Source organism: Salvelinus alpinus, chromosome 21, assembly GCF_045679555.1.
Source record: "Salvelinus alpinus chromosome 21, SLU_Salpinus.1, whole genome shotgun sequence".
Taxonomy (NCBI): Eukaryota; Metazoa; Chordata; class Actinopteri; order Salmoniformes; family Salmonidae; genus Salvelinus; species Salvelinus alpinus.
Genome location: NC_092106.1, coordinates 51,260,577 through 51,282,399, shown reverse-complemented (window position 1 = coordinate 51,282,399; position 21,823 = coordinate 51,260,577). Strand labels below are relative to the sequence as shown.

General features: G+C 43.9%; 1 protein-coding gene across 6 annotated transcripts in view; it reads right to left on the bottom strand.

Annotated features, from left to right (window-relative positions):
* fndc3a (fibronectin type III domain containing 3A) overlaps window positions 1-21,823 on the bottom strand; it is a 206,337-nt gene that overhangs the window by 70,360 nt on the left and 114,154 nt on the right. For all 6 annotated transcript variants that reach the window (XM_071358146.1, XM_071358147.1, XM_071358149.1 and 3 more), the window contains 6 exons: window positions 20,796-20,947; window positions 20,573-20,632; window positions 19,594-19,741; window positions 17,620-17,798; window positions 15,611-15,782; window positions 7,029-7,115 (listed from right to left, as the gene is read on the bottom strand). In XM_071358146.1, coding sequence (XP_071214247.1) covers window positions 7,029-7,115; window positions 15,611-15,782; window positions 17,620-17,798; window positions 19,594-19,741; window positions 20,573-20,632; window positions 20,796-20,947 — 798 coding nt within the window. The remainder of the gene's footprint in view (window positions 1-7,028; window positions 7,116-15,610; window positions 15,783-17,619; window positions 17,799-19,593; window positions 19,742-20,572; window positions 20,633-20,795; window positions 20,948-21,823) is intronic.

The following is a 21,823-nucleotide window of genomic DNA, read 5'->3' as shown; positions in this document are numbered from 1 at the left end:
GTTTTGTATACTCAGTGTATATCAATGAATTGGCAGCACCCGGCCTCACCCTATTGGAAATCAAACGTCTACTGTTTGCTGATGATCTGGTGCTTCGGTCCCCAACCAAGGAGGGTTTACAGCAGCACCTAGATCTTCTGCACAGATTATGCACAGTAGCCAGGACAACAGTAGCCAGGACAACAGTAGCCAGGACAACAGTAGCCAGGACAAAAATACAAATTATATCTAGACACCGTTGCCCTTGAATACACAAATAATTATATCTACCTCAGCCTAAACATCAACACCACTGGTAACTTCCACAAGGCTGTGAACGATCTGAGAGACAAGGCAAATTCAACGCCATCAAAAAAAAACATAAAAAACTCGACATCCCAATTAGGATCTGTCTAAAAATACTTGAATCAGTTATAGAACCCGTTGTCCTCCACAGTTGTGAGGTCTCTGTTCCGCTCACCATCCAAGAAGATGGATCAAACAACCCAACCGAGACCCCATGCAGAATTCTGCTAAAATACACTTTAAATGTAGAATACAAAAACCCAAAACAATACAGGCAGAGCACAATTAAGACTTTAACCGCTAGTTATCAAAATCCAGAAAAGAGACGTTCAATTCTACAAACACCTAAAAAGAAGCGATTCTCACACACTCCACCACAAGACCATCACCTACAGAGAGATGAACCTAGAGAAGAGAACTCTCAGCCAGCTGGTCCTGGGGCTCTGTTCACAAACAGACCCCACAGAGCTCCAGGACAGCAACACAATTAGACCCAACCAAATCATGAGAAAGCAAAAAGGTAACTATTTGACACAGGAAAGAACCAACCCCCAAAAAACTGTGCAAATTTGAATGATATTTGGCCCTAAACAGAGAGTACACGGTGGCAGAATACCTGACTACTGTGACTGAACCAAAATGAAGAAAATCCTTGTACAGACTCCGTGAGCATAGCCTTGCTATTGAAAGAGGCTTAGCTTGTCTTTCTCTCGAGAGCCAGGTCTGCCTATGTGCAACACTGTCCACCAAATGAGGTGGGAACTGAGCTGCACTTTCCTAACTTCCTGACAAATGTATGACCATATAAGATGGATATTTCACACAGATCACAAAGACCAAAGAATTTCTAAACAAATCAAACATTATTTTGCACATTGCTGTCACTGATTTTGTGTATAATAATTTACTGTTAAATTCAAATCGTTTTTTGGTGATGTTATTTTGCATCTTCTCCACTTTTGTTTATTTCAATTGAATTAGGAAATGTAAAACAAGTTTCCCATGCCAATGAAGCCCTTTGAACTGAACGGACAGAGAGAGAAAGAGAGAGAGAGAGTGTTGGGAGCAGAGAGACAGAGGAAGGGAGGGGAGGGAATAATGTGCTGAAAAATGATTCAATTCAGCCTGTATTTGACCATGATGATTTTAAACTAGATTTACATCAATCCCCTTTTTGCATCGTGAGAAAACATTTGCTCGGCTCCAAAATGGGCTGCTTGACCCCTACCAGTCCGAGTTCACAATAAAAGGCCAGTTTACCATTTCCCACAATGCTTACCTAATTAGCCACTGATTGGTCTACCGGTGTGTGGGGTTGTGGACAGGTCATGTTACCCTGAGAGTCAACATCTGTCTCAAATGGAACCATTATCATTAAATAGTACACTACTTTAGACCAAGGCCCATAGTGCTCTGACCAATAGTAATGCATTATATAGGGAATAGGGTGCCCTATATAGGGAATAGGGTGCCATTTGGGAAACACTGCAGTGGGAGGGGAGACTAGACTAATACCATTAGATCCCTGCAGTCATATGAGTCATAGACCGCTGTGTGCCAATCGCCCTCCTCTCCTCGTCATACCCCTCCTCCTCCCCGAGACAGGAAGACACTGATCCCTAGTCTAATTAACCCTGAAGATCAAACAGCAGTGGATCAGACTATAGACTGCATTAGTTGTTTGACTAGACTGTATTAGTTGTTTGACTAGACTGTATTAGTTGTTTGACTAGACTGTATTAGTTGTTTGACTAGACTGTATTAGTTGTTTGACTATAGACTGTATTAGTTGTTTGACTATAGACTGTATTAGTTGTTTGACTATAGACTGTATTAGTTGTTTGACTATAGACTGCATTAGTTGTTTGACTAGACTGTATTAGTTGTTTGACAAGACTGCATTAGTTGTTTGACTAGACTGTATTAGTTGTTTGACTATAGACTGAATTAGTTGTTTGACTATAGACTGAATTAGTTGTTTGACTATAGACTGTATTAGTTGTTTGACTATAGACTGTATTAGTTGTTTGACTATAGACTGTATTAGTTGTTTGACTAGACTGTATTAGTTGTTTGACTATAGACTGAATTAGTTGTTTGACTATAGACTGAATTAGTTGTTTGACTATAGACTGTATTAGTTGTTTGACTATAGACTGTATTAGTTGTTTGACTATAGACTGAATTAGTTGTTTGACTATAGACTGAATTAGTTGTTTGACTATAGACTGTATTAGTTGTTTGACTATAGACTGTATTAGTTGTTTGACTAGACTGTATTAGTTGTTTGACTATAGACTGAATTAGTTGTTTGACTATAGACTGAATTAGTTGTTTGACTATAGACTGTATTAGTTGTTTGACTAGACTGTATTAGTTGTTTGACTATAGACTGTATTAGTTGTTTGACTAGACTGTATTAGTTGTTTGACTATAGACTGCATTAGTTGCTTGACTAGACTGCATTAGTTGTTTGACTAGACTGTATTAGTTGTTTGACTATAGACTGTATTAGTTGTTTGACTAGACTGTATTAGTTGTTTGACTATAGACTGTATTAGTTGTTTGACTATAGACTGTATTAGTTGTTTGACTAGACTGCATTAGTTGTTTGACTAGACTGTATTAGTTGTTTGACTAGACTGTATTAGTTGTTTGACTATAGACTGTATTAGTTGTTTGACTAGACTGTATTAGTTGTTTGACTATAGACTGTATTAGTTGTTTGACTATAGACTGTATTAGTTGTTTGACTAGACTGTATTAGTTGTTTGACTATAGACTATTACTGTATTAGCTGTATGACTATAGACTATTACTGTATTAGCTGTATGACTATAGACTATTACTGTATTAGCTGTATGACTATAGACTATTACTGTATTAGCTGCATGAATCTATAGACTATTAGTTGTATGACTATAGACTGTACTAGTTGTATGAATCTATAGACTGTACTAGTTGTTTGACTCTATAGACTGTATTAGTTGTTTGACTATAGACTGTATTAGTTGTTTGACTATAGACTGAATTAGTTGTTTGACTATAGACTGTATTAGTTGTTTGACTAGACTGTATTAGTTGTTTGACTATAGACTGTATTAGTTGTTTGACTAGACTGTATTAGTTGTTTGACTATAGACTGTATTAGTTGTTTGACTATAGACTGCATTAGTTGTTTGACTAGACTGCATTAGTTGTTTGACTAGACTGTATTAGTTGTTTGACTAGACTGTATTAGTTGTTTGACTATAGACTGTATTAGTTGTTTGACTATAGACTGTATTAGTTGTTTGACTATAGACTGTATTAGTTGTTTGACTAGACTGTATTAGTTGTTTGACTATAGACTATTACTGTATTAGCTGTATGACTATAGACTATTACTGTATTAGCTGTATGACTATAGACTATTACTGTATTAGCTGCATGAATCTATAGACTATTAGTTGTATGACTATAGACTGTACTAGTTGTATGAATCTATAGACTGTACTAGTTGTATGAATCTATAGACTGTACTAGTTGTATGACTCTATAGACTGTATTAGTTGTATGACTATAGACTGTACTAGTTGTATGAATCTATAGACTGTACTAGTTGTATGACTATAGACTGTACTAGTTGTATGACTCTATAGACTGTATTAGTTGTATGACTATAGACTGTACTAGTTGTATGACTCTATAGACTGTATTAGTTGTATGACTCTATAGACTGTACTAGTTGTATGAATCTATAGACTGTACTAGTTGTATGACTATAGACTGTACTAGTTGTATGACTATAGACTGTACTAGTTGTATGACTCTATAGACTGTATTAGTTGTATGACTATAGACTATTACTGTATTAGCTGTATGACTATAGACTATTACTGTATTAGCTGTATGACTATAGACTATTACTGTATTAGCTGCATGAATCTATAGACTGTACTAGTTGTATGACTATAGACTGTACTAGTTGTATGAATCTATAGACTGTATTAGTTGTATGACTATAGACTATTAGTTGTATGACTCTATAGACTGTACTAGTTGTATGACTATAGACTGTACTAGTTGTATGACTATAGACTGTACTAGTTGTATGACTATAGACTGTACTAGTTGTATGACTCTATAGACTGTATTAGTTGTATGACTCTATAGACTGTATTAGTTGTATGACTCTATAGACTGTACTAGTTGTATGACTATAGACTGTACTAGTTGTATGACTATAGACTGTACTAGTTGTATGACTATAGACTGTATTAGTTGTATGACTATAGACTGTACTAGTTGTATGACTATAGACTGTACTAGTTGTATGACTATAGACTGTATTAGTTGTATGACTATAGACTGTACTAGTTGTATGACTATAGACTGTACTAGTTGTATGACTATAGACTGTACTAGTTGTATGACTATAGACTGTACTAGTTGTATGACTATAGACTGTACTAGTTGTATGACTATAGACTGTACTAGTTGTATGACTATAGACTGTACTAGTTGTATGACTCTAGACTGTATTAGTTGTATGACTATAGACTATTAGTTGTATGAATCTATAGACTGTACTAGTTGTATGAATCTATAGACTGTACTAGTTGTATGACTATAGACTGTACTAGTTGTATGACTATAGACTGTATTAGTTGTATGAATCTATAGACTGTACTAGTTGTATGACTATAGACTGTATTAGTTGTATGACTATAGACTGTATTAGTTGTATGACTCTATAGACTGTATTAGTTGTATGACTCTATAGACTGTATTAGTTGTATGACTATAGACTGTACTAGTTGTATGACTAAAGACTGTATTAGTTGTATGAATCTATAGACTGTACTAGTTGTATGACTCTATAGACTGTATTAGTTGTATGAATCTATAGACTGTACTAGTTGTATGACTATAGACTGTATTAGTTGTATGACTATAGACTGTACTAGTTGTATGACTCTATAGACTGTACTAGTTGTATGACTATAGACTGTACTAGTTGTATGACTATAGACTGTATTAGTTGTATGACTCTATAGACTGTACTAGTTGTATGACTATAGACTGTACTAGTTGTATGACTCTATAGACTGTATTAGTTGTATGACTATAGACTGTACTAGTTGTATGACTCTATATACTGTACTAGTTGTATGACTCTATAGACTGTACTAGTTGTATGACTATAGACTGTATTAGTTGTATGACTCTATTAGTTGTATGACTCTATAGACTGTACTAGTTGTATGACTATAGACTGTATTAGTTGTATGACTATAGACTGTATTAGTTGTATGACTATAGACTGTATTAGTTGTATGACTCTATAGACTGTACTAGTTGTATGACTATAGACTGTACTAGTTGTATGACTCTATAGACTGTACTAGTTGTATGACTATAGACTATTACTGTACTAGTTGTATGACTCTATAGACTGTACTAGTTGTATGAATCTATAGACTGTACTAGTTGTATGACTATAGACTGTACTAGTTGTATGACTCTATAGACTGTACTAGTTGTATGACTATAGACTGTACTAGTTGTATGACTCTATAGACTGTACTAGTTGTATGACTCTATAGACTGTACTAGTTGTATGACTCTATAGACTGTACTAGTTGTATGACTCTATAGACTGTACTAGTTGTATGACTATAGACTGTACTAGTTGTATGACTATAGACTGTACTAGTTGTATGACTCTATAGACTGTACTAGTTGTATGACTATAGACTGTACTAGTTGTATGACTATAGACTGTACTAGTTGTATGACTATAGACTGTACTAGTTGTATGACTCTATAGACTGTACTAGTTGTATGACTATAGACTGTACTAGTTGTATGACTCTATAGACTGTACTAGTTGTATGACTATAGACTGTACTAGTTGTATGACTCTATAGACTGTACTAGTTGTATGACTCTATAGACTGTACTAGTTGTATGACTATAGACTGTACTAGTTGTATGACTATAGACTGTACTAGTTGTATGACTATAGACTGTACTAGTTGTATGACTCTATAGACTGTATTAGTTGTATGACTCTATAGACTGTATTAGTTGTATGACTATAGACTGTACTAGTTGTATGACTATAGACTGTACTAGTTGTATGACTATAGACTGTACTAGTTGTATGACTCTATAGACTGTACTAGTTGTATGACTATAGACTGTACTAGTTGTATGACTCTATAGACTGTACTAGTTGTATGACTCTATAGACTGTATTAGTTGTATGACTCTATAGACTGTACTAGTTGTATGACTATAGACTGTATTAGTTGTATGAATCTATAGACTGTATTAGTTGTATGAATCTATAGACTGTACTAGTTGTATGACTATAGACTGTATTAGTTGTATGACTCTATAGACTGTATTAGTTGTATGAATCTATAGACTGTACTAGTTGTATGACTATAGACTGTACTAGCTGCATGACTATAGACTATTACTGTACTAGTTGTATGACTCTATAGACTGTACTAGTTGTATGACTATAGACTGTACTAGTTGTATGACTCTATAGACTGTACTAGTTGTATGACTATAGACTGTACTAGTTGTATGACTATAGACTGTACTAGTTGTATGACTATAGACTGTGTTAGTTGTATGAATCTATAGACTGTACTAGTTGTATGACTATAGACTGTATTAGTTGTATGAATCTATAGACTGTACTAGTTGTATGACTCTATAGACTGTCTGGCCCCAGAGTGACTTACCCTGAACTTGTACTTGGTACTCCTGTGCAGGTTCTTGACAGTGCAGGATAGCTCATCACCATCATAGCTGGGTTGGAAGCCATAACCCTGAGGGGACAGAGGGGGACAAAGACCAGCTGAGCACAAAGCAAGTCCATCTTAAAATACAAACACTGTCTGATACACACAGTTTTAGAGGAGAGAAACATTTAAAGGGACAAGAATAGAATTCAAGCCATGTCTCTTTATGGCAGTACAACTTCAAGGTTTAGGGTAATGTTAGCTGATGTCATACGGTTGACTGACTGACCCGTACCTCGTCCTCATCAGTATGTAATGTCATATGACTGACCCGTACCTCGTCCTCATCAGTATGTAATGTCATATGACTGACCCGTACATCGTCCTCTTCAGTATGGAAATGTCATATGACTGACCCGTACCTCGTCCTCATCAGTATGTAATGTCATATGACCGACCCGTACCTCGTCCTCATCAGTATGTAATGTCATATGACTGACCCGTACCTCGTCCTCATCAGTATGTAATGTCATATGACTGACCCGTACCTCGTCCTCATCAGTATGTAATGTCATATGACCGACCCGTACATCGTCCTCATCAGTATTTAATGTCATATGACTGACCCGTATATCGTCCTCATCAGTATGTAATGTCATATGACTGACCCGTACATCGTCCTCATCAGTATTTAATGTCATATGACTGACCCGTACCTCATCCTCATCATATGACTGACTGACCCGTACCTCGTCCTCATCAGTATGTAATGTCATATGACTGACTGACCCGTACCTCGTCCTCATCAGTATGTAATGTCATATGACTGACCCGTACATCGTCCTCATCAGTATGTAATGTCATATGACTGACCCGTACCTCGTCCTCGTCAGTATGTAATGTCATATGACTGACCCGTACCTCGTCCTCATCAGTATGTAAATGTCATATGACTGACTGACCCGTACCTCGTCCTCATCAGTATGTAATGTCATATGACTGACTGACCCGTACCTCGTCCTCATCAGTATGTAATGTCATATGACTGACCCGTACCTCGTCCTCATCAGTATGTAAATGTCATATGACTGACTGACCCGTACCTCGTCCTCATCAGTATGTAATGTCATATGACTGACTGACCCGTACCTCGTCCTCATCGGTATGTAATGTCATATGACTGACTGACCCGTACCTCGTCCTCATCAGTATGTAATGTCATATGACTGACCCGTACCTCGTCCTCATCAGTATGTAATGTCATATGACTGACTGACCCGTACCTCGTCCTCATCAGTATGTAATGTCATATGACTGACCCGTACCTCGTCCTCATCAGTATGTAATGTCATATGACTGACTGACCCGTACCTCGTCCTCATCGGTATGTAATGTCATATGACTGACTGACCCGTACCTCGTCCTCATCAGTATGTAATGTCATATGACTGACCCGTACCTCGTCCTCATCAGTATGTAATGTCATATGACTGACCCGTACCTCGTCCGTATGTAATGTCATATGACTGACCCGTACCTCGTCCTCATCAGTATGTAAATGTCATATGACTGACTGACCCGTACCTCGTCCTCATCAGTATGTAATGTCATATAACTTACCCGTACCTCATCCTCATCAGTATGTAATGTCATATGACTGACCCGTACCTCGTCCTCATCAGTATGTAATGTCATATGACTGACCCGTACATCGTCCTCATCAGTATGTAATGTCATATGACCGACCCGTACCTCGTCCTCATCAGTATGTAATGTCATATAACTGACCCGTACCTCATCCTCATCAGTATGTAGCCAGCAGCATACCACCCTGCATACCACTGCTGGCTTGCTTCTGAAGCTAAGCAGGGTTGGTCCTGGTCAGTCCCTGTACCTCGTCCTCATCGGTATGTAATGTCATATGACTGACTGACCCGTACCTCGTCCTCATCAGTATGTAATGTCATATGACTGACCCGTACCTCGTCCTCATCAGATTTTGTGCGTCACTACCTGTTGAGTCTGCAGACGTGTTGCTGTGCGTTTTGCTGCCAACTTTACTTTACTTTGCTAGCTGACAACTTTACGGTTTTTTTGTTTTGTTTTTAATTACCGTTTATATTTTTAGTTTTTCCATCGCAACTTTCTTCCCTCATTCAACTTTTTCACTCCGGACGCTTTATCTGGACATGGTTCGTCAACACCTTCAACAGCCGAAGCTAAGTACTAACATTAACATGATGTCTTTTAATTGCAGTCGCTGTACTCATAATATACAGGAGAACGATCGCCTTACGGCGAGAATAGCTGTGCTACAAGCCCAGCTTCAGACGCAATCGTTAGGCAAGGGTAATTTCAGTGTAGGAAAGGAAGAAACAGCGTCTGTGCCACCAGTAAGTACAGATAGTAACGTTAGTATAAATCCCCCCGCACAGTCCCCGCAGCCGGACAACTTTCTCATGGCTTCTGGAGGGAAATGCTGTTGGAATGCTCAACCGGTGTCGCTCATTCAGCCGACAGAAACTTTCAACCGGTTCTCCCCATTATGTAGCGAGTCGGAGTCTGAGTCTGAGTTTTCTCTTGTCTCTACTCCTCCCGTTACGGGGTCTGAGACGCCGAAGGCTCCCACCATTAGCTCTGACAAATTGAAAACCCTAGTCATTGGCGACTCCATTACCCGCAGTATTAGACTTAAAGCGAATCACCCAGCGATCATACACTGTTTACCAGGGGGCAGGGCTACCGACGTTAAGGCTAATCTAAAGATGGTGCTGGCTAAAGCTAAATCTGGCGAGTGTAGAGAGTATAGAGATATTGTTATCCACGTCGGCACCAACGATGTTAGGATGAAACAGTCAGAGGTCACCAAGTGCAACATAGCTTCAGCGTGTAAATCAGCTAGAAAGATGTGTCGGCATCGAGTAATTGTCTCTGGCCCCCTCCCAGTTAGGGGGAGTGACGAGCTCTACAGCAGAGTCTCAGCACTCAATCGCTGGTTGAAAACTGTTTTCTGCCCCTCCCAAAAGATAGAATTTGTAGATAATTGGCCCTCTTTCTGGGACTCACCCACAAACAGGACCAAGCCTGACCTGCTGAGGAGTGACGGACTCCATCCTAGCTGGAGGGGTGCTCTCATCTTATCTACCAACATAGATAGGGCTCTAACTCCTCTAGCCCCACAATGAAATAGGGTGCAGGCCAGGCAGCAGGCTGTTAGCCAACCTGCCAGCTTAGTGGAGTCTGCCAATAGCACAGTCAGTGTAGTCAGCTCAGCCATACCCATTGAGACTGTGTCTGTGCCTCGACCTAGGTTGGGCAAAACTAAACATGGCGGTGTTCGCCTTAGCAATCTTATTAGGATAAAGACCTCCTCCATTCCTGCCATTATTGAAAGAGATCGTGATACCTCACATCTCAAAATAGGGTTACTTAATGTTAGATCCCTCACTTCAAAGGCAGTCATAGTCAATGAACTAATCACTGATCATAATCTTGATGTGATTGGCCTGACTGAAACATGGCTTAAGCCTGATGAATTTACTGTGTTAAATGAGGCCTCACCTCCTGGTTACACTAGTGACCATATCCCCCGTGCATCCCGCAAAGGCGGAGGTGTTGCTAACATTTACGATAGCAAATTTCAATTTACAAAAAAAAAAATGGCGTTTTCGTCTTTTGAGCTTCTAGTCATGAAATCTATGCAGCCTACTCAATCACTTTTTATAGCTACTGTTTACAGGCCTCCTGGGCCATATACAGCGTTCCTCTCTGAGTTTCCTGAATTCCTATCAGACCTTGTAGTCATAGCAGATCATATTCTAATTTTTGGTGATTTTAATATTCACATGGAGAAGTCCACAGACCCACTCCAAAAGTCTTTCGGAGCCATCATCGACTCAGTGGGTTTTGTCCAACATGTCTCTGGACCTACTCACTGCCACAGTCATACTCTGGACCTAGTTTTGTCCCATGGAATAAATGTTGTAGATCTTAATGTTTTTCCACATAATCCTGGACTATCGGACCACCATTTTATTACGTTTGCAATCGCAACAAATAATCTGCTCAGACCCCAACCAAGGAGCATCAAAAGTCGTGCTATAAATTCTCAGACAACACAAAAATTCCTTGATGCCCTTCCAGACTCCTTCTGCCTACCCAAGGACATCAGAGGACAAAAATCAGTTAACCACCTAACTGAGGAACTCAATTTAACCTTGCGCAATACCCTAGATGCAGTTGCACCCCTAAAAACGAAAAACATTTGTCATAAGAAACTAGCTCCCTGGTATACAGAAAATACCCGAGCTTTGAAGCAAGCTTCCAGGAAATTGGAACGGAAATGGCGCCACACCAAACTGGAAGTCTTCCGACTAGCTTGGAAAGACAGTACCGTGCAGTACCGAAGAGCCCTCACTGCTGCTCGATCATCCTACTTTTCCAACTTAATCGAGGAAAATAAGAACAATCCAAAATTTCTTTTTGATACTGTTGCGAAACTAACTAAAAAGCAGCATTCCCCAAGAGAGGATGGCTTTCACTTCAGCAGTAATAAATTCATGAACTTCTTTGAGGAAAAGATCATGACCATTAGAAAGCAAATTACGGACTCCTCTTTGAATCTGCGTATTCCTCCAGGGCTTAGCTGTCCTGGATCCGCACAGCTCTGCGAGGGCCTGGGATCGGGAGAGACACTTAAGTGTTTTAGTACTATATCTCTTGACACAATGATGAAAATAATCATGGCCTCTAAACCTTCAAGCTGCATACTGGATCCTATTCCTACTAAACTGCTGAAGGAGCTGCTTCCTGTGCTTGGCCCTCCTATGTTGAACATAATAAACAGCTCTCTATCCACCGGATGTGTACCAGACTGACTAAAAGTGGCAGTGATAAAGCCTCTCTTGAAAAAGCCAAACCTTGACCCGGAAAATATAAAAAACTATCGGCCTATATCGAATCTTCCATTCCTCTCAAAAATTTTAGAAAAAGCTGTTGCGCAGCAACTCACTGCCTTTCTGAAGACAAACAATGTATACGAAATGCTTCAGTCTGGTTTTAGACCCCATCATAGCACTGAGACTGCACTTGTGAAGGTGGTAAATGACCTTTTAATGGCGTCAGACCGAGGCTCTGCATCTGTCCTCGTGCTACTAGACCTTAGTGCTGCCTTTGACACCATCGATCACCATATTCTTTTGGAGAGACTGGAAACCCAAATTGGTCTACACGGACAAGTTCTGGCCTGGTTTAGATCTTACCTGTCGGAAAGATATCAGTTTGTCTCTGTGAATGGTCTGTCCTCTGACAAATCAACTGTACATTTCGGTGTTCCTCAAGGTTCCGTTTTAGGACCACTATTGTTTTCACTATATATTTTACCTCTTGGGGATGTTATTCGAAAACATAATGTTAACTTTCACTGCTATGCGGATGACACACAGCTGTACATTTCAATGAAACATGGTGAAGCCCCAAAATTGCCCTCGCTAGAAGCCTGTGTTTCAGACATAAGGAAGTGGATGGCTGACAACTTTCTACTTTTAAACTCGGACAAAACAGAGATGCTTGTTCTAGGTCCCAAGAAACAAAGAGATCTTCTGTTAAATCTGACAATTCATCTTGATGGTTGTAAAGTCGTCTCAAATAAAACTGTGAAGGACCTCGGCGTTACTCTTGACCCTGATCTCTCTTTTGACGAACACATCAAGACTGTTTCAAGGACAGCTTTTTTCCATCTACGTAACATTGCAAAAATCAGAAATTTTCTGTCCAAAAATGATGCAGAAAAATTAATCCATGCATTTGTTACTTCTAGGTTAGACTACTGCAATGCTCTACTTTCCGGCTACCCGGATAAAGCACTAAATAAACTTCAGTTAGTGCTAAATACGGCTGCTAGAATCCTGACTAGAACCAAGAAATTTGATCACATTACTCCAGTGCTAGCTTCCCTACACTGGCTTCCTGTTAAGGCAAGGGCTGATTTCAAGGTTTTACTGTTAACCTATAAAGCGTTACATGGGCTTGCTCCTACCTATCTTTCCGAGTTGGTCCTGCCGTACATACCAATACGTACGCTACGGTCACAAGACGCAGGCCTCCTAATTGTCCCTAGAATTTCTAAGCAAACAGCGGGAGGCAGGGCTTTCTCCTATAGATCTCCATTTTTATGGAACAGTCTGCCTACCCATGTGAGAGACGCAGACTCGGTCTCAACCTTTAAGTCTTTACTGAAGACTTATCTCTTCAGTAGGTCATATGGTTGAGTGTAGTCTGGCCCAGGAGTGTGAAGGTGAACGGAAAGGCTCTGGAGCAACGAACCGCCCTTGCTGTCTCTGCCAGGCCGGTTCCCCTCTCTCCACTGGGATTCTCTGCCTCTAACCCTGTTACAGGGGCTGAGTCACTGGCTTGCTGGTGCTCTTTCATGCCGTCCCTAGGAGGGGTGCGTCACTTGAGTGGGTTGAGTTACTGACGTGATCTTCCTGTCTGGGTTGGCGCCCCCCCTTGGTTTGTGCTGTGGTGGAGACCTTTGTGGGTTATACTCGGCCTTGTCTCCGGATTGTAATGTTGGTGGTTGAGGATTTCCCTCTAGTGGTGCTTTGGCAAAGTGGGTGGGGTTATATCCTTCCTGTTTGGCCCTGTCCGGGGGTTTCTTCGGATGGGGCCACAGTGTCTCCTGACCGCTCCTGTCTCAGCCTCCAGTATTTATGCTGCAGTAGTTTATGTGTCGGGGGGCTAGGGTCAGTTGGTTACCTGGAGTACTTCTCCTGTCTTATCCAGTGTCCTGTGTGAATTTAAGTATGCTCTCTCTAATTCTTTCGTTCTCTCTTTCTCTCTGAGAACCTGAGCCCTAGGACCATATGTCAGGACTACCGGGCATGATGACACCTTGCTGTCCCCAGTCCGCCTGGCCTTGCTGCTATTCCAGTTTCAACTGTTCTGCCTGCGGTTACGGAACCCCTACCTGTCCCAGACCTGCTGTTTTCAACTCTTAATGATCGGCTATGAAAAGCCAACTGAGATTTATTCCTGATTATTATTTGACCATGCTTGTCATTTATGAACATTTTGAAAATCTTGGCGCTCTCTAATTTTCTCCTTCTCTCTTTCTTTCTCTCGGAGGACCTGAGCCCTAGGACCATACGTCGGGACTACCGGCCGTGGTGACTCCTTGCTGTCCCCAGTCCGCCTGGCCTTGCTGCTATTCCAGTTTCAACTGTTCTGCCTGCGGTTATGGAACCCCTACCTGTCCCAGACCTGCTGTTTTCAACTCTTAATGATCGGCTATGAAAAGCCAACAGATTTATTCCTGATTATTATTTGACCATGCTTGTCATTTATGAACATTTTGAAAATCTTGGCTCTCTCTAATTTTCTCCTTCTCTCTTTCTTTCTCTCGGAGGACCTGGGCCCTAGGACCATGCGTCGGGACTGCCGCCCGTGGTGACTCCTTGCTGTCCCCAGTCCGCCTGGCCTTGCTGCTATTCCAGTTTCAGCTGTTCTGCCTGCGGTTATGGAACCGCCACCTGTCCCAGACCTGTTGTTTTTCAACTCTTGATGATCGGCTATGAAAAGCCAACTGAAAATTATTCATGATTATTATTTGACCATGCTTGTCACTTATGAACATTTTTGAACATCTTGGCATAGTTCTGTTATAATCTCCACCCGGCACAGCCAGAAGAGGACTGGCCACCCCTCATAGCCTGGTTCCTCTCTAGGTTTCTTCCTAGGTTTTGGCCTTTCTAGGGAGTTTTTCCTAGCCACCGTGCTTCTACACCTGCATTACTAGCTGTTTGGGGTTTTAGGCTGGGTGTCTGTACAGCACTTCGAGATATTAGCTGATGTACGAAGGGCTATATAAAATAAAATTGAATTGAATTGGATGGGAGACCAGATGCTGCTGGAAGTGGTGTTGGAGGGCCAGTAGGGGGTGCTCTTTCCTCTGGTCTAAACAAAGATCCCAATGCCCCAGGGCAGTGATTGGGGACACTGCTCTGTGTAGGGTGCCGTCTTTCGGATGGGACGTTAAACGGGTGTCCTGACTCTCTGAGGTCATTAAAGATCCCATGGCACTTATCGTAAGAGTAGGGGTGTTAACCCCGGTGTCCTGGCTAAATTCCCAATCTGGCCTTCAACCATCACGGTCACCTAATAATCCCCAGTTTACAATTGGCTCATTCATCCCCCTCCTCTCCCCTGTAACTATTCCCCAGGTCGTTGCTGCAAATGAGAACGTGTTCTCAGTCAACTTACCTGGTAAAATAACGGATAAATAAAATAAATAAATAAATGTAATGTCATATGACTGACCCGTACCTCGTCCTCATCAGTATGTAATGTCATATGACCGACCCGTACCTCGTCCTCATCAGTATGTAATGTCATATGACTGACTGACCCGTACATCGTCCTCATCAGTATGTAATGTCATATGACCGACCCGTACCTCGTCCTCATCAGTATGTAATGTCATATGACTGACCCGTACCTCGTCCTCATCAGTATGTAATGTCATATGACTGACCGACCAGTACATCATCCTCATCAGTATGTAATGTCATGTGACTGACCCGTACCTCGTCCTCATCCATCTCCAGGCTGTAGAAGATGTCATCCTCCTTGGGGGAAGTGGAGGGTCTCTGCCAGGTCAGACACAACCAGGTCACCCCTGCCTTCACCAGCTCTGGAGGGAGGGGGGGGGAGGGTACGCTGCACGAGGTATACAGGTTCACTGTCTCAGAGAACTCACTAACAGAGAGGAAGGAAAACACAAAAGAGGGGGGGTGAGAGTCGTTTGGAGAGAGGGGAGGGAGGAGAGAAGGGAGCGGAAGAGGGGAGGAGAGAGGGGAGAGGAGAAGGGAGGAGAGAGGGGAGAGGAGAGGGGAGGAGGGAGGAGAGAAGGGAGCGGAAGAGAGGGGAGGAGAGAGGGGAGAGGAGAAGGGAGGAGAGAGGGGAGAGGAGAAGGGAGGAGAGAGGAGAAGGGAGGAGAGAGGAGAGAGAAGGAAAGGGGAGGAGAGAGGGGAGAGGGGAGGAGAGAGGGGAGAGGGGAGGAGAGAGGGGAGGAGAGAGAAGGAGAGAAGGAGAGAAGGAGAGAGAGAAGGAAAGGGGAGGAGAGGAGAGGGGAGGAGAGAGGAGGACAGGTAGGAGGAGAAATTTAAAGACTAATAGTTCTGTGTTGTGCACAGAACTGAAATGTAGACTCAAAACAGAAAGTACTCAAATCTAAATATTACAGGGCCGTTAACAAAACAAGCCAAGGAGAGACTACACGGAGACTGCCGTAGAGACGGCGTGTGGCCCGCAGAGACGGCGTGTGGCCCGCAGAGACGGCGTGTGGCCCGCAGAGACGGCGTGTGGCCCGCAGAGACGGCGTGTGGCCCGTAGAGACGGCGTGTGGCCCGCAGAGACGGCGTGTGGCCCGTAGAGACGGCGTGTGGCCCGTAGAGACGGCGTGTGGCCCGCAGAGACGGCGTGTGGCCCGCAGAGACGGCGTGTGGCCCGTAGAGACGGCGTGTGGCCCGCAGAGACGGCGTGTGGCCCGTAGAGACGGCGTGTGGCCCGCAGAGACGGCGTGTGGCCCGCAGAGACGGCGTGTGGCCCGTAGAGACGGCGTGTGGCCCGTAGAGACGGCGTGTGGCCCGCAGAGACGGCGTGTGGCCCGTAGAGACGGCGTGTGGCCCGCAGAGACGGCGTGTGGCCCGTAGAGACGGCGTGTGGCCCGTAGAGACGGCGTGTGGCCCGCAGAGACGGCGTGTGGCCCGTAGAGACGGCGTGTGGCCCGCAGAGACGGCGTGTGGCCCGTAGAGACGGCGTGTGGCCCGTAGAGACGGCGTGTGGCCCGTAGAGACGGCGTGTGGCCCGCAGAGACGGCGTGTGGCCCGCAGAGACGGCGTGTGGCCCGCAGAGACGGCGTGTGGCCCGTAGAGACGGCGTGTGGCCCGTAGAGACGGCGTGTGGCCCGCAGAGACGGCGTGTGGCCCGCAGAGACGGCGTGTGGCCCGCAGAGACGGCGTGTGGCCCGTAGAGACGGCGTGTGGCCCGTAGAGACGGCGTGTGGCCCGCAGAGACGGCGTGTGGCCCGTAGAGACGGCGTGTGGCCCGCAGAGACGGCGTGTGGCCCGCAGAGACGGCGTGTGGCCCGCAGAGACGGCGTGTGGCCCGTAGAGACGGCGTGTGGCCCGTAGAGACGGCGTGTGGCCCGCAGAGACGGCGTGTGGCCCGCAGAGACGGCGTGTGGCCCGCAGAGACGGCGTGTGGCCCGTAGAGACGGCGTGTGGCCCGCAGAGACGGCGTGTGGCCCGCAGAGACGGCGTGTGGCCCGTAGAGACGGCGTGTGGCCCGTAGAGACGGCGTGTGGCCCGCAGAGACGGCGTGTGGCCCGCAGAGACGGCGTGTGGCCCGCAGAGACGGCGTGTGGCCCGTAGAGACGGCGTGTGGCCCGCAGAGACGGCGTGTGGCCCGCAGAGACGGCGTGTGGCCCGCAGAGACGGCGTGTGGCCCGCAGAGACGGCGTGTGGCCCGCAGAGGCGGCGTGTGGCTGTCATCACTGTGTCCAGGAGAAAATAGCGTCGAGTTAGCCACGTACCTTACACCCATGTCGTTTTTGGCTGCGAGGCGGAAAGAGTATCTTGACGCTGGAGAGAGCTTGGTGACCCGATACTGCTTCTGGGGTCCATAGTAACACTGCTCATACCCCCCGGTCCCCTTCCCCTCGTCCCACTGGAGCGTGTAGTTTTGGATTTTGGAGCCGTTGTCACATGGGGCCTGTGAAAGGAAGACATCTTGATTACTCTCAATAACATCCCATTCATTCCAGGCCCAGTGGTAAACACACACTTCACTAAACACAATGGCCAAACTAACAGGAATCAGACAAAGTACACAATATCATACAAAACAAATGCAATTTTTTTTGAGCTTGGCTGGTAGCTAGCATCCACTGCGCTGTTGAAACCACAACAGTTACAGCATTTTGTTTTTTTAATGTGCTGGTAGCTAGCATCCACTGAGCTGTTGAAACCACAACAGTTACAGCATATTGTTTTTTTAATGGGCTGGTAGCTAGCATCCACTGCGCTGTTGAAACCACAACAGTTACAGCATATTGTTTTTTTAATGGGCTGGTAGCTAGCATCCACTGCGCTGTTGAAACCACAACAGTTACAGCATATTGTTTTTTTAATGGGCTGGTAGCTAGCATCCACTGCGCTGTTGAAACCACAACAGTTACAGCATTTTGTTTTTTTAATGGGCTGGTAGCTAGCATCCACTGAGCTGTTGAAACCACAACAGTTACAGCATATTGTTTTTTTAATGGGCTGGTAGCTAGCATCCACTGCGCTGTTGAAACCACAACAGTTACAGCATATTGTTTTTTTAATGGGCTGGTAGCTAGCATCCACTGAGCTGTTGAACCCACAACAGTTATAGCATATTGTTTTTTTAATGGGCTGGTAGCTAGCATCCACTGAGCTGTTGAACCCACAACAGTTATAGCATATTGTTTTTTTAATGGGCTGGTAGCTAGCATCCACTGCGCTGTTGAAACCACAACAGTTACAGCATATTGTTTTTTTAATGGGCTGGTAGCTAGCATCCACTGAGCTGTTGAAACCACAACAGTTACAGCATATTGTTTTTTTAATGTGCTGGTAGCTAGCATCCACTGTGCTGTTGAACCCACAACAGTTACAGCATGTTGTTTTTTTAATGGGCTGGTAGCTAGCATCCACTGAGCTGTTGAAACCACAACAGTTACAGCATATTGTTTTTTTAATGGGCTGGTAGCTAGCATCCACTGAGCTGTTGAAACCACAACAGTTACAGCATATTGTTTTTTAATGGGCTGGTAGCTAGCATCCACTGAGCTGTTGAAACCACAACAGTTACACAACAGTTATAGCATATTGTTTTTTTAATGGGCTGGTAGCTAGCATCCACTGAGCTGTTGAAACCACAACAGTTACAGCATATTGTTTTTTAATGGGCTGGTAGCTAGCATCCACAGTGCTGTTGAAACCACAACAGTTACAGCATATTGTTTTTTAATGGGCTGGTAGCTAGCATCCACAGTGCTGTTGAAACCACAACAGTTACAACATATTGTTTTTTCAATGGGCTGGTAGCTAGCATCCACTGCGCTGTTGAAACCACAACAGTTACAGCATATTGTTTTTTTAATGGGCTGGTAGCTAGCATCCACTGAGCTGTTGAAACCACAACAGTTACAGGATATTGTTTTTTTAATGGGCTGGTAGCTAGCATCCACTGAGCTGTTGAAACCACAACAGTTACAACATATTGTTTTTTTAATGGGCTGGTAGCTAGCATCCACTGAGCTGTTGAAACCACAACAGTTACAACATATTGTTTTTTCAATGGGCTGGTAGCTAGCATCCACTGAGCTGTTGAACCCACAACAGTTACAGGATATTGTTTTTTTAATGGGCTGGTAGCTAGCATCCACTGAGCTGTTGAACCCACAACAGTTACAGCATATTGTTTTTTCAACGGGCTGCGAGGTAAAAAACATGAATAGGCTCTACAACAGCTACAGTACCTTCCACTGGAGGACAAGGGTGCTGCTCTTGGAGCCACTGGCCTTTCTGGGGGGGCAGGGGGGGTCTGGTTCGCAGCTCCGAGTGGTGAAGGCTACTGCCTCCGACGGACTGCCGCGTAAACACTGCCCTGTACACACAGCCAGGACCCTGGAAAGAGAGACAGAGTGCACTACTTTTGACAAGAGACATTTTGAACAGACAGCTGTATGGTTGATTAGAGCACACAGACAGACAGCTGTATGGTTGATTAGAGCACACAGACAGACAGCTGTATGGTTGATTAGAGCACACAGACAGACAGCTGTATGGTTGATTAGAGCACACAGACAGACAGCTGTATGGTTGATTAGAGCACACAGACAGACAGCTGTATGGTTGATTAGAGCACACAGACAGACAGCTGTATGGTTGATTAGAGCACACAGACAGACAGCTGTATGGTTGATTAGAGCACACAGACAGACAGCTGTATGGTTGATTAGAGCACACAGAGACAGCTGTATGGTTGATTAGAGCACACAGAGACAGCTGTATGGTTGATTAGAGCACACAGAGACAGCTGTATGGTTGATTAGAGCACACAGAGACAGCTGTATGGTTGATTAGAGCACACAGACAGACAGCTGTATGGTTGATTAGAGCACACAGACAGCTGTATGGTTGATTAGAGCACACAGAGACAGCTGTATGGTTGATTAGAGCACACAGAGACAGCTGTATGGTTGATTAGAGCACACAGACAGCTGTATGGTTGATTAGAGCACAGACAGCTGTATGGTTGATTAGAGCACACAGACAGACAGCTGTATGGTTGATTAGAGCACACAGACAGCTGTATGGTTGATTAGAGCACACAGACAGACAGCTGTATGGTTGATTAGAGCACAGACAGCTGTATGGTTGATTAGAGCACACAGACAGACAGCTGTATGGTTGACTAGAGCACACAGAGGGGCCCTGAACAGTAGTTGTACCAACCTGACGTGGTAGTCTGTTGCTGGCCTCAGGTCTTCTAAAGTTACACTTAGTTGTTCACCACTGGAACAGGAGAGGAGAGACACAACCACCATCAGAGAAAACAGAGGAGACATTTAGTACACATTATGTTGGGTTCATTTCAGTAGGGAACCACAGTCCATTGGCATGCAGGATAGCCAAGGGTGACGCACAAACACGCAGCCACACGTCCATCCCTACCTACCTGTACATGCTGGTGTACTTCCCGTCCTTGCCGCTGTAGGAGATGGACACATCGTAACTGAGAGGCTCCAGGGAGGGGCTGACCCCCTCTCCCTCTGCCCTGCTGGGGGCCACCCAGCTCAACACTGCCCCTCTGGCCTGGATGTCTGTCACCTGGAGGGTTACACAAGACGGAATCAGCGGAGGTTCAGGACGAGAGAAACATGTATCTGTTGCACACTACTAATTAGCGTAAGTCCGTTAGAAGAAAAAATGAACAGATTATCAGCAAACTGATTAAAACAAAAGGAAAGGGTGAAACTCTACTGCATTAAACTCTTTTACAGAGCAAATCCACAGCAACCACCAAAAGCAAAACAAAGAGAACTAAGGAACTCTTCATATAATTCAAAACCATTTATTGGTATGACATATTCAATATTTTCTGCATAGCCTTGGTCAGGGAGTACAAAGTAGAGCTAGTAGGGCTAGTAGAGACAGTAGGGTTGGTAGAGATAGTAGGGCTAGTAGAGACAGTAGGGTTGGTAGAGATAGTAGGGTTGGTAGAGATAGTAGGGTTGGTAGAGATAGTAGGGTTGGTAGAGATAGTAGGGCTAGTAGAGACAGTAAGGCTGGTAGAGATAGTAGGGTTGGTATAGATAGAAGGGTTGGTAGAGATAGTAGATAGTAGGGCTAGTAGCGATAGTAGGGCTAGTAGAGAGAGTAGGGTTGGTAGATAGTAGGGCTAGTAGCGATAGTAGGGCTAGTAGAGATAGTAGGGCCAGTAGAGATAGTAGGGTTGGTAGAGATAGTAGGGTTGGTAGAGAGTAGAGATAGTAGGGTTGGTAGAGAGTAGGGTTGGTATAGATAGTAGGGCTAGTAGAGATAGTAGGGTTGGTAGAGAGTAGAGATAGAAGGGTTGGTAGAGATAGTAGATAGTAGGGCTAGTAGCGATAGTAGGGCTAGTAGAGAGAGTAGGGTTGGTAGATAGTAGGGCTAGTAGCGATAGTAGGGCTAGTAGAGATAGTAGGGCCAGTAGAGATAGTAGGG